Genomic DNA, 11,403 nt, shown 5'->3' with positions numbered 1-11,403 from the left:
GTGTCAGACTGGATTAGATTAGGGTTAACATTTGCAGGGACAAAGTTTAAACAAAGGTTGAGTTTGTGTGCAGCATAATTCCTGGTCCCTAGAAAGCATTGCCATAAATAATTTATAAATATAAAAATAATCAATACTTAGTTTTGTTTAAAAAAATTCCTCACATCCAAAATGTGGCTTGTTTCCTCTTAGAAATGGTGAACTTTAGAAGTACTTTATTTCTTTGTACAGTTTGTGGTTATAGTACTGCAAAAAGCAGAGTTCAACCCACGAACTTAGGCTAATACCTAATAATTTTAAACCCAGAATGAAAACAGAAAATGGCTCAACTTTCAGCACTCTGGTGTTATGTAAAGATAGAAAGTCCTTCACACTTGCTTTATCTTAAGATTCCCAGAGTTACTATAAAAGAGACTCTACTACTTTTAAGGTAAAAAGCTTCTTTCACTTCATGTTCAATCTGAACTACCTTTTCAAAAAGTTGAATTATTATCTTGCAATTTCAAATATATGTTTTTTCCTTTGCAAAAAAACATATACACATGTACTTTGTTTTCCTTCCACAAAAAGGTAACTACAACTCACAAATAGGAGATTGGTAATTATTAAAGATCACTGACCTAAGTTAAGAGGATCCAGAATCATCATCAAATCAGGGGATAAGAAATAGAAGAAGCCATATTAAAATCATAATCTCAAAAGGCTGGATTTTAGCAGCATTTCTAGAATAGCCGGGGCTTAAATAGGCAATATGCTTTTTACCCTTCAGAAACAGCCTCCAGGCCCAGAATAAAACTGAGGATCACTGACCATGATTAAAAATACACAAAAGAATTTATGAAATTTACCTTTGTTTTATGGAAGATAATAAATCTAAAATCTAAAAATTATAGTGCAACAACAGAAAATAGATTTATAGGGACATAGTAGCACTATCTAGTCAAAAGCAGCCTTTTTTACATGCTCATTATGTACAGAAGTTCTGACTACAGGTTGAGCATGCCTTATCCAAAAATCAAAAATGCTCCAAAATTCAAAATTTTTGAGCACTGAGATGATGTTTAAAGGAATCAGAGTCTGGATTTTGAAGGCTTAGTTGGTACATTTCAAATATTCCAAAATTTGAAAAAAAAATCTAAACTCGGAAACATTTCTATATCTGAAGTATTCTGAATAAGGAATACAAAAATCTTTCTTATTTTGGTCTTATTTATAATAAAAAGTAAAAGTTCTGGATTCAATTCAATAATAAAAGACATAATGTGTCATGCAATTATTTTTAGGGATTGCCAGATAACCATATAAACTATCTCCTCCAACTGTCTGATTTAAAAGTTACAAATCTTTGCTTTTTGGCAAGGTTCATTTTCATTACCATACATCCATCAGGAAAAGATTAACCCTAACCTAAAGCCAGGTGACAGCTGCTTCAAAAAGTATATTCTGCTTGATGAAAAACCAGAAAGGGAATAAATGAATGATTGCTATTGATTCCCATGATAGCTCTACACAGACCCAGTAACTTCTCTGGATTAGTATAGATAGAAGCCAATTAGTTTTATTTCATATGTAAATAGCAGCATAAAGAGGTACCAAAAAAATAATTCACGGGATTGCTTTATCCTAAAGCACAAGACACACATTTTGAAAGTCACTTCAAATACAGTTCTTGCTTATGGAGCTCTCCCTTTCTCTTAGGCAGGAATTTTTAAAATAAATTCAAACTCATCCAGCTGTGTATATTCAAGAAATACCAAAAAGTCTCAAGGCATAGTAAGTTTCAGCTGTTCGCCTCTCTCCAGTGTTATCAATAACACATAATGAGTTAGTTCATACATCATCACAGCTGTGCAGGCCAGTGCTAACTTGGCTAATTTAAACTATTCCAGGAGAGTTTAGTCAGGATTTTGGTCTAGTTAAAATAATTCACTCTCCAAGTCATATAGAATATAATAATATATGCTTTCTTATTATCATTAGTTATCAGTTTCTCCTTTTTACACAAGAGTTTCTGTTAATTATCTAATGTCACTGTCCCTTGGACAGACTGAAAAAAAAAAAAAAAAGAGACTTCTTAGAGCAACTGGCAATCAAAATCATTCAGCAACTAAGACTGTAACAATACTCTAGGCTTAAGCCCTAAGTAAGTAAAACTCCCTTTTATCAGTAAGGATTAATTCCACAAGAGGAGAGAAAGTCTTCTGGAAAAAAATTAAGCATAAATCCAGGGTTTTTCAACTCTACTCTCTTTCTATAAATGCAGAATTAGAAATAATCATTAGTCATACTATTATCTGTAATCATCTCCAAAATAAGGTTTGCAGAGTGTCTTTTCTTGATGGGTGGCAATAACTAGAAGACTATCTTGGCACACTTTAAAATGAATGTACAAATGTAATATGAAACCAACAGTGATGTTGGTTGCTAAAGAGAGATTTGCACAGCCACCATAATTTCAATTATCCACAACAATATTCCACATAGTGAGTGAGGCTCTGTTAAAAGTGCTTAGTTCTGCCATCCAATATCATCTTCTATTAAGGATGAGTGCCTAATGTCAGAGACTTTGTTTTCTTAACCGAAAACACAACATTCAATGTTGTTTTCTCAAGTGCATATTTGGAATTTGGAAATTCTCCAAGCCCATCCCATGTACAGAAAAGAAGCCTCAGTATCTCTATCTTGGGAGTTCAGACACATAACTAGTATCCAGTTGATGTTGGCAATAAACATTTGTAGATGTACAAAAGTAGAATGAGAAAACAAAGTGGGATTACATCATAATTTTATTACAATAAACCAAATAAGCATCTATTAATGAAATCCTTTTTTAATGTGGTTTTAGTATCTTAGCATCATGACTGAAGTGTTAGAAAGGATCTGTGAACTTATCTAGCTCAATTTCCTTTCCAAATCCACTCCTGAGTACAAAATGAATAATACACATCTAATTTACATTTAGATGTTAAATCCAATAGATGTACAAAGCAAAATAACGAATTTTATCTGCATAATTTGAAACTATGCTTTTGTCTCTGCTATAGACCTAAAACTGTGACTTTCCCCAACTCCCACACAATGAAGATGTTAGGGATATGGAATATAATAATTTGCCAAGTCATATCAACTATGAGAAGACTGGGATAAACAACTGCCATTCATTATTCCTGAATCCAAAGATTGTTGGGTCTGACTTGGACATATACACAGCTGAACACACACTTCCTGGTTATGTGCAATCTGCACAGATAGACCAGCTTTACAGGCCTGACCACAGAGATTAATAGCTTTAGCCAAATAATGTGGTAACCATGTGAACCTGGGCTGCTCCAGCTTGTTTGTGAATCTCTGAGCAAGGCTCAACATGCCGTTATCTGCATCTTGTTGCCAGGAAACACAACATCGCTTTGGAATACAAGGAAAACCAGGTTGCAATGACCACAGGTCAACTTTCCAAAAGCCTAATTTTTGACACTTAGCTATCTAAAATATTGCAACATTTCTTCCTGTAGTCCTGGGAGAAGTTCATTTTAGTACTAATTTAACAGTCAATACTTTTTGCTATTTTATCAGGCCAGGATCACTCATTACTACTAATGATGTAGTGGCAGCAACAGTAATTACAATAATTCACTCACACTTTTCTTCTCCAGGCAAACATCAGTTTACTTCATTAAAACTGATATAAAAATCTAACACTCACTGCAACTACTTTATAACTGATTCAACAATATATGCTTATGAGTTTGTATCTGTTTATTCTTCAGCAAAATAATCTTACCAAAGGATAAAATACCCAATATGCTGCTGACCTAAGAGTTCTTGCAGTTTCTAGGATTAAATGACTGTCTTGCCTTGCTCATAATAACAGAATGTAATGTGTTAGACAATAATCCTGCTAGTTTCTTCTTGATCAATTCAAACAGATAGAAACTTAATGTACCAAGATGCTGAAGTACTCAGCAGACTGGAAATTTGCTTCCTAAGAGTGAAGTATAAGGCCACTGTTCTGCAGAATTTTGCAATCTGGAATTGGAGGATTAGAGTGGCTTTGAGAGTATATAAAATTAATTACCCTTGACACAGCAATTACAATTGCTAGCTCATGAGCAAAAGAAATTCTGGACAATATCTTATTAAAAGGATTTGTAAAATAAAATGGAAAACATTTTTTCCCTCTTCCAGTGCTAGTTTAAAAAAAAAAATAAGAAAAAAAATCTTGTAAGATTTTTGCTACTCAAGCAAGATAGAATCTTGAATGCATTATATTATCAAGATAACACATTTATAGTTCTTGATATGACCTTACTTTTATACTAGGGGGTTTCCTATGTAATACCCTTCAACTTGGGCTTTATACTGTTTCTCTTCATGTTCCACACTTCCCCTTCAAAACACAAGATGCAAAGTTCTAGTCTCATGATAATTATGTTACTAAAAATACTTGTGGACCTGTGTACTACATAACTGAAATACTGAAATGCTGAAAGGAAACCACTTATCCAGTACTAAAAGGAAGCAAGAGAAGTTTAAAAAGTGCACTGGCTAGTCAGAATACTGGTCAGTATCAAGACGCATAGAGTAAGACAACCTGGAATTGGTTTATAGTCACCATTTGCTGACTCTCCAGGTGTCTGGGTACTGTAAACCAACTATCTATGCACAAAGATGACTCTCAAGAAGTTCTTCTCCTGTACTTCTGTATTGCATAGTCTGTTTTCTCCCCCACATATATATATGTCACGTATCTTGGTACTACACCAGGCAATTCATTATCTGTGAAGCTATCAGGTTGCCCTCATGGTCTTCCAAATCAAATAGCATGGAAAGCAACAATGTTCTTCTCTTCCATATAATTTTAATCCTCACTCTTGGTTAATACTACGCACTTTAACTCCTCTTACACTACACGAGAAACCACTTAGTAATATAAAGATTAAAACTTATTATCTAGTCATTTTTGCACAACAACTTTACATATGGCAACTATCATTTTCATTTTAAAGTTCACTTAAAGACAAATTCTCCGTCAGTGAATACTGCTAAGACATCCATACTAAGAGATTTGAATTATATATATACACGTATTTTTGAAAGTTGAGAGTAATTGTTTTTATGAATAAACATATCATTAACATAAATCCCCCTTTCACTCATTGTTAAAAGACTCTTCTAGGCTTTTAAAAAAATACTCTGAATTGTAGAACTATTTATTTTATCAGTTAGATAAACTTAATGGCAAAAAGCTGCAAGGAAACTAATAAAAGATCCAGAAGTATGGGAAGAACTTGTGAATCATCCACAAAAAAAGTGTTTACACCATTCAAATTGAAAACAGCCACAAACATCTCCCAACAATACTATTCTCCTTTTAAAAATAGTAGCTACTCAATATGCAGAACTTTAAAATCAGATAAATTAGGTATTCATTATTTATGTTATAAGACTCACTATGAACTTTCTTTCAAAAAGGTCTCCTATGTGATTAATATTTGATTCACAACATTCAATGTATGTGCAACTTCTCAGTCACACGCATATTGAACAGAGTGACATCTGAATTGTTCAAATCATAAAACCTTCATTGTCTGATTGGGTAAATAGCCTGCATTCAACCACCATGAAAAATCAGGATAGCATAAAGCCAAAAGAATTACAGTGGAAAAAATAAAACCTGTTAGTCCTGAAAGAAACTACTCCACACTAAGCTTTTAGCTTTTTTACTTTCTCTTCTCTACAGCATTTTAAAAGTTTACAAGTTATAAATACATACCCATACTTCATTCTCATTCTGTCATTTTCTGGGTTACAATAAAATCTTTCCAAGTGCTCCTGAGAATCATTGGATACACTCTGCCACTTCTGAGTAGTCCTCCTTTTGATCTGCCAATGATATGGCAAGACTGTATGGTGCTTTAAACAATCCCTGCCATAAATACAAGTGCCTTGCAGAAAGTCCATGCAGATTTCAATTCCATTTTCTTGGTGAGTGTGGTACTGTAGCTGGTTCACCAGCTCAAACACCAGGTCAAGGGAAGCCTCCTCACTTTTGTCCTGGAAGAGCTCAGTACTCAACTTATCACTGGTGTCTAAAATGTACTGGATTGTAAAACTGTTATCTTGGAAAACCCCTGGAATATAATCCATGACTTTGTCTATGCAGTCAGGACTAGTAGGAACATCACCTGAAACTGGGTGCAAAAGGTCAGCCTGGAAGTGCGCTGGTGTAGAATCTGCCACTGTCCCACTGATGGTTTCTGGTGAAAAACTGTGATCCTGGATTGGAACGACTTGTTCTGGAGCATCAGTGGAAGGATGGGCTTCTGGTATTTGGCCCCCAACATTTGTCCCATCAGGAATAAGGACAGACATATTGTCTTCTGCTGGTGGGCACGATGTATTGATTTCCAGGGCTTTTTTCACCATAGGTTCATGTAAGCTGTTCTCATCTGAAGTCTGGTTCCTAGATCTAAAGACACCATCAAGTGAGCCAGATTCTAGTAAAGTGTTTAATATCGGCCTCAAAGACCTCAGGGTTCCAGTTCCCAATCTTTTCTGATCCTGCTTTTTCTTAAAACAAGTCTTCAATGGAGCAATCTTCTCAGAAAGTCTCATCTGGCAGGAAAAGTCATCATCAGGAGGAGAAGGGGGCTGCACTACACAGTCTGGCTCAGATTCTGTGGTCTCCATTTCCATGATGTGGATTAGCTCCAATTGCTCTTCAGAGTCTAAAAATCCTAGCAGAAAAGGAAGGAAGATGTTCATTTACAAACTGATAACAACAAGTTCATTCATTAAAATATTTTGTTTTGGTCTGTTTTGGCCCTGAAATCATTCCTCTTGTGCTATATTTAGTCTCAATTTTAATTTTACTGAGAAATCAAGGCTCCAACTAACCAAGGCTACAGCAGGTAAAGGAAGAAAGAAAATATCTTTGGCACTTATTTGCGACCTTAACACATATAAAGAGTCTAATTCTGCTGGGGTATGAATTTTTACTGTAAGGCTAAAGTGGGGGGGGGGAGGTGGTAGGGTGGAAATAACTATGTCTAGATGATGACAGCAAGGAAACCACATCTCTACTCAGCTTTGTGGTTCTCATGACAGTTGTTTATGTACCACCTGTCTCATGAGTTGACAAAAACAGTCTCTTTGTGGGAGAAAAAAAAGGTTCATCAAATGAAAGTTAAACTTCAAAGTTAAATGGTGAGTGAATTTGAGGTGTAGGGAATAGGAAACAGGAGCTCTTAATCGAAATATCATATGACAGAAATCCAGAGAAGTGTATCAAACATTTCTATATTCTGGAAGTTCTAATATATTCCTCAAGAATGTTAAAAGTCTGCTTTTGAAATCCCCAGAAACATTACCACTACCGAAGGAAAACCAGGGTGTGTTTAGCAACAGAAGCCACATCAGCAACAACCACAGCACACTGTGTTAGAAACCAAACAACTCCCTAACACAGAAAGGGCCTCCAAGTCCATCTTCAGAAGTTATAGGTAAGAAATTTTTACAAAGGCAAATGACGAATTGTACAGAAAAATAACACAAGAATGTAAAACTCACGCCAAACTTCAGATTCCTAATGAAGTATTGAAAGAGACAAGAAAAGCGCTTTCAAGAATCTGACCCCTTGAAAAAACTGAAACTTAAAAATTTTTACTCAGGTTGTGTCAGGTGAGAAAGTAATGGTGATAAGCAATTAATTCTTTTCTCTCTTGTTCAATTGATCAAAAGAGATCCTCTAAGCAAGAGCCCATCACTTAATCAAGTATGCATCCTGAATGTTCAAGTACAGTGCCATGCACAATGCATACTACAGGTGTCCCAAAAACATTTTGTTGGCTAAATTACTGAAGGTGTACATTAAATGCTTAGTTCTTTGTTGTTTCTGAGGCAACAAAAACAGCTAAAATTGAGTCCCTCCTCTAGAATGAATATTAAAGACATAACTAGAGAAAGTCATAAATCTATGTGTAAAAGTGCATAATAGTCACTTAAGAGAAATAAAATACAAAGCAGTGTATAATAAAGTGCATACGGAAGCACAAAGGTAGAAAAAGGAGAGTTCAGTTTGAGCTGGCATTGTGTTAGGGAAAGCTTCACGAAGGAGGGACCTGACATGAGACATAAATCAAGTGGAAAGCAGCCAAGCCAGGCGTTATTATTCATCATTCAGTGCTATTGCCTCAAGGCAGAATTGGCACAGATAGTGGTATTCCCTCTCCACCACACCAAACCGGCCTGTGCCTTCCCCCACGCACACACACCCCAACCACTCCTATCACACCCAATCCAGGCAAAACAGACACTAAGCCAATGTTACTTCTAAGTGTGTGTACTCACACAGACGCGCGTCCAACTTTCCCTATTGTCATTACCCTTCATCCAACTCGGAAACAAAACAGGGAAGCAGCAGCAGAGAACTAGAGAAGTGGCGAACCCACCAGAACCTACTTCCCCAATTAGTTGGCACAGCAGGAAAATAAGGCCTGGAAGGACGCTTCCTCCGGTCCGCGGCTGCAGGCGACCCCGTGCCAGACCGCTCACCTCGCGAGCCGCGGCTTCTCCGGCGCTCCCGGACAATCGCATCCTCGGTGGAAACCGCCCGCCCCGACCGCGCGCCCGCCCGGGTCCGAGCGACGCCTCCTGCCGGCCGCGGCGGTTTGCGCGGCTCCGAGCCCCCGGCCGCGCCGACCTGGCGAAGCGCCGCCGCGGCGCCGCCCGGCCGGGCGATCCCGAGCGTCCCCAGGCATCCCCGCCCCCTCCGCGGGCGCCCGGCGCCCCTCAAGCCCACGGCCCGGCCTTCCCGGGACCAATCGCCCGCCCCGGCCTCCCCGCGTCCCGCACGCCCTCGCGGCGCCGTCTCCATTTCGCTTCGTCTCTGCCGCCTCGGCCACCTCCTGAGGGGCGTCCGGCGGCTCGCGGAGCCGAGCGGCGAAGCGCTGGGAGACGCGGCGGGCGCTCCGCGCGGCGGCGGGAGGGAGGCGAAGCCTTCGGCGCCCTCAAAGTTCAGGAGAAACAGCCCGCAAACTTGTCGCTGCAGCGGGCGCGGGGCGGCCGGAAGGCTCCGCAGCCGCCGCGCCGCGCGGCGGCGGGAGGGAGGCGAAGCCTTCCGCGCCCTCAAAGTTCAGGAGAAACAGCCCGCAAACTTGTCGCTGCAGCGGGCGCGGGGCGGCCGGAAGGCTCCGCAGCCGCCGCGCCCTCCTCCCGGCGGGGCAGGGGCTGCCTCGCGCCTCCGGAGCCGGCTCTGCCCCGCCCTGACCGGCAGGGAAGCGGCGGCCGCCGGGGGCCCCCGCCCGCCCCTCCGCGGCCGGTGCGCCTCACACACCTGCCGGAGGCGCTGAGCGGCCGAGGAGTCCCCTCCGATCCCACCCGTCCGCGGACGGGACCCGAGCGAGCGGAGCACGAAACGGCGCTCTCAAAATCAATCGCCCTCATTATCTGCAAGAGCCCGGCACGGTCCGGCACGGGGCCGGGGCCGGGGCCGCGAGGCCGGGTCCCGCCATCCTGGCCAGGGTCGCCGGCCCCTCAGCGCCCACCCGGAGCTTTTTACCTGAACGAGAGCCCTAGAGACCCGACCGTGGGAGCCGCGTCGTGGACACGTCCGCGCCGCAGCTCGGCGCCGAAGGCGGGCTCCGGCATCTAGGGTCCAAGGGCCGGCGACGCGGCTACACGGACCATTCCGCCGCCCGAGCACAGAAAACCTCGACCGCGCTCCAGCTCCAGCTCGCTCGCCTGTCACCTCAAGCTCTGCCTTAAGTGGCTTCCGGTCGCCTCCGGAGGCGGAGCCTGGGCGCCGGGGGGTGGGGTGGGGTGAGGAGGCCGGGCGCTCAGTGGGTGCCGGGAAGGAGGCCCACCCCCCTCGTGCGCGTGCGCGCTGGCTCGCAGGGAGGTGCGCGGGGTGTGCGTGCGGTGGCCGTGTGCTCCCACGAGGGGGCGTGTCCTTTCGGCGCCTGCTGGTCCCCGAGGGTCCGGGTTTACGCGCGTCTCGGGGCGAGCGGCTGTGAAGAAGGGAGACGCGCGTTGCGTGGGGCGGCCTCCATCTGCCTTCGGACAGATGGAGGGTCACTTTGTTCCGAGAAGACCTAGGCGCCGGAGGGAGGATGTGAAACGGAACGACTCGTTTCGGTGCGGTTGGCTTTGTTTATTTGCCTCCTCGGCGACGCCTCCAGCCCCTGACGCCCCAAGTCCCAGAGAGAAGGCAAACGGCTGCCTCCGCCGCGGCCGCCAGACGAGGTCGCCTCCCGCGCCGGATGGGGGACGGTGCGCACCTGCGCTGGCGCCTCTGCGGACGGGAGCCGTAGCTTAGGGGTTTTAACGAGAGAAGTGTGTGTGTGTGTGTGTGTGTGTGTGTGTGTGAGAGTGAGATTTAAAACCCACAGACACGGTAGTGACTAATTTATTCATTCAGCAAATGTGTCAGAGAGCGCCTGTTACGTGCCAGGCATGTACTAGACTTAGGGCTACAGCCCGCATGGGCCCCGACCGCACACCTGCCTCTTGCAGCTCGCAGAGTACCGCATACTCACCTCTAAAATACACACCGCATGTGAAATTGACATTTTCTGGAATGCAAAATGCCTTGAATTGTAATTCGATATGTTGAATAGATTTTCAGTGGTTCACATAAAACCTGTGTGTGTCGGGGGAGGGGTTGTTGGTATTCCAGACATGGAAGCCTGTAGAAATAGAGAAGTGATGGTAAAATAGACATTATGGTCCTATGCATTTATTAAACTGTTCTAGACCAGATTGGGTGCTCACACCAGCAACGAATAGATTAAAGGTGTTGTCTTCCCCAGAAGGCTTATTTCAGATTTCATCAAGGCAGGGCCTTTAAACTAAGGTGGGAATGATAAGGGTGGAATTCAGAAAACAATAGGTAAAAGACAATCTTTACATTTAAAAATTATATGGATAAGAGGGGCTATATCTAACAAATGCAAACATTGTAACCTAGTTTTCTCCTCACATTAATGTGAAATAAAAAATATAATAAAAACCAATTATATTGAGACAAGATCATGGTCTATGTCTACTCACACATAGAACTGCCTACATGTAAATATTTCAGTTTAAATCTACCATCTGAGTATTTGCTTTGTATTTGTCATATTTATTTTGTTTCTTGTCTGTCCATTAATTCTTTTCTTTCTTTCTTTCTTTTTTTTTTTTTTTTTTGAGCCGTTGTTTTTTTGTTTTTTTGTTTTTTTGAGTCTGGGTCTAGCCCTGCCACCTGAGCTAGAGTACAGTGATGTGATCGTAGCTCACTGCAACCTTAAACTGCTGGGCAGAGGCGATTCTCCTGCCTCAGCCTCCCTAGTAGCTTGGATGATAGGCAAGAACCACCATATCCTGCTAATTTTTCTATATTTTGTAGACATACTGACTTACTCT

General features: G+C 42.3%; 1 protein-coding gene across 2 annotated transcripts in view; it reads right to left on the bottom strand.

Annotated features, from left to right (window-relative positions):
• Positions 1-9,784, bottom strand: part of TIPARP (TCDD inducible poly(ADP-ribose) polymerase) — a 32,429-nt gene extending 22,645 nt beyond the window's left edge. The window contains exons 1-2 of one of the 2 annotated variants that reach the window (XM_023515674.1): positions 9,560-9,784; positions 5,774-6,737 (exon numbers count right to left, since the gene is read on the bottom strand). In XM_023515674.1, the coding sequence (XP_023371442.1) occupies positions 5,774-6,696 (923 nt within the window). In that variant the 5' untranslated portion in view covers positions 6,697-6,737; positions 9,560-9,784. Of the gene's footprint in view, positions 1-5,773; positions 6,880-9,559 lie in introns of those variants that run through there. The other variant, XM_012807832.2, reaches the window with a different exon arrangement.
• Between the last annotated feature and the right edge of the window lie 1,619 nt (positions 9,785-11,403).

Source organism: Otolemur garnettii, unplaced genomic scaffold (assembly GCF_000181295.1).
Source record: "Otolemur garnettii isolate 467f Iridium unplaced genomic scaffold, OtoGar3 scaffold00076, whole genome shotgun sequence".
In the NCBI taxonomy this organism is placed as follows: domain Eukaryota; kingdom Metazoa; phylum Chordata; class Mammalia; order Primates; family Galagidae; genus Otolemur; species Otolemur garnettii.
Note: the sequence above shows the minus strand (reverse complement) of the source record. Positions and strands in the feature narration are given on the sequence as shown.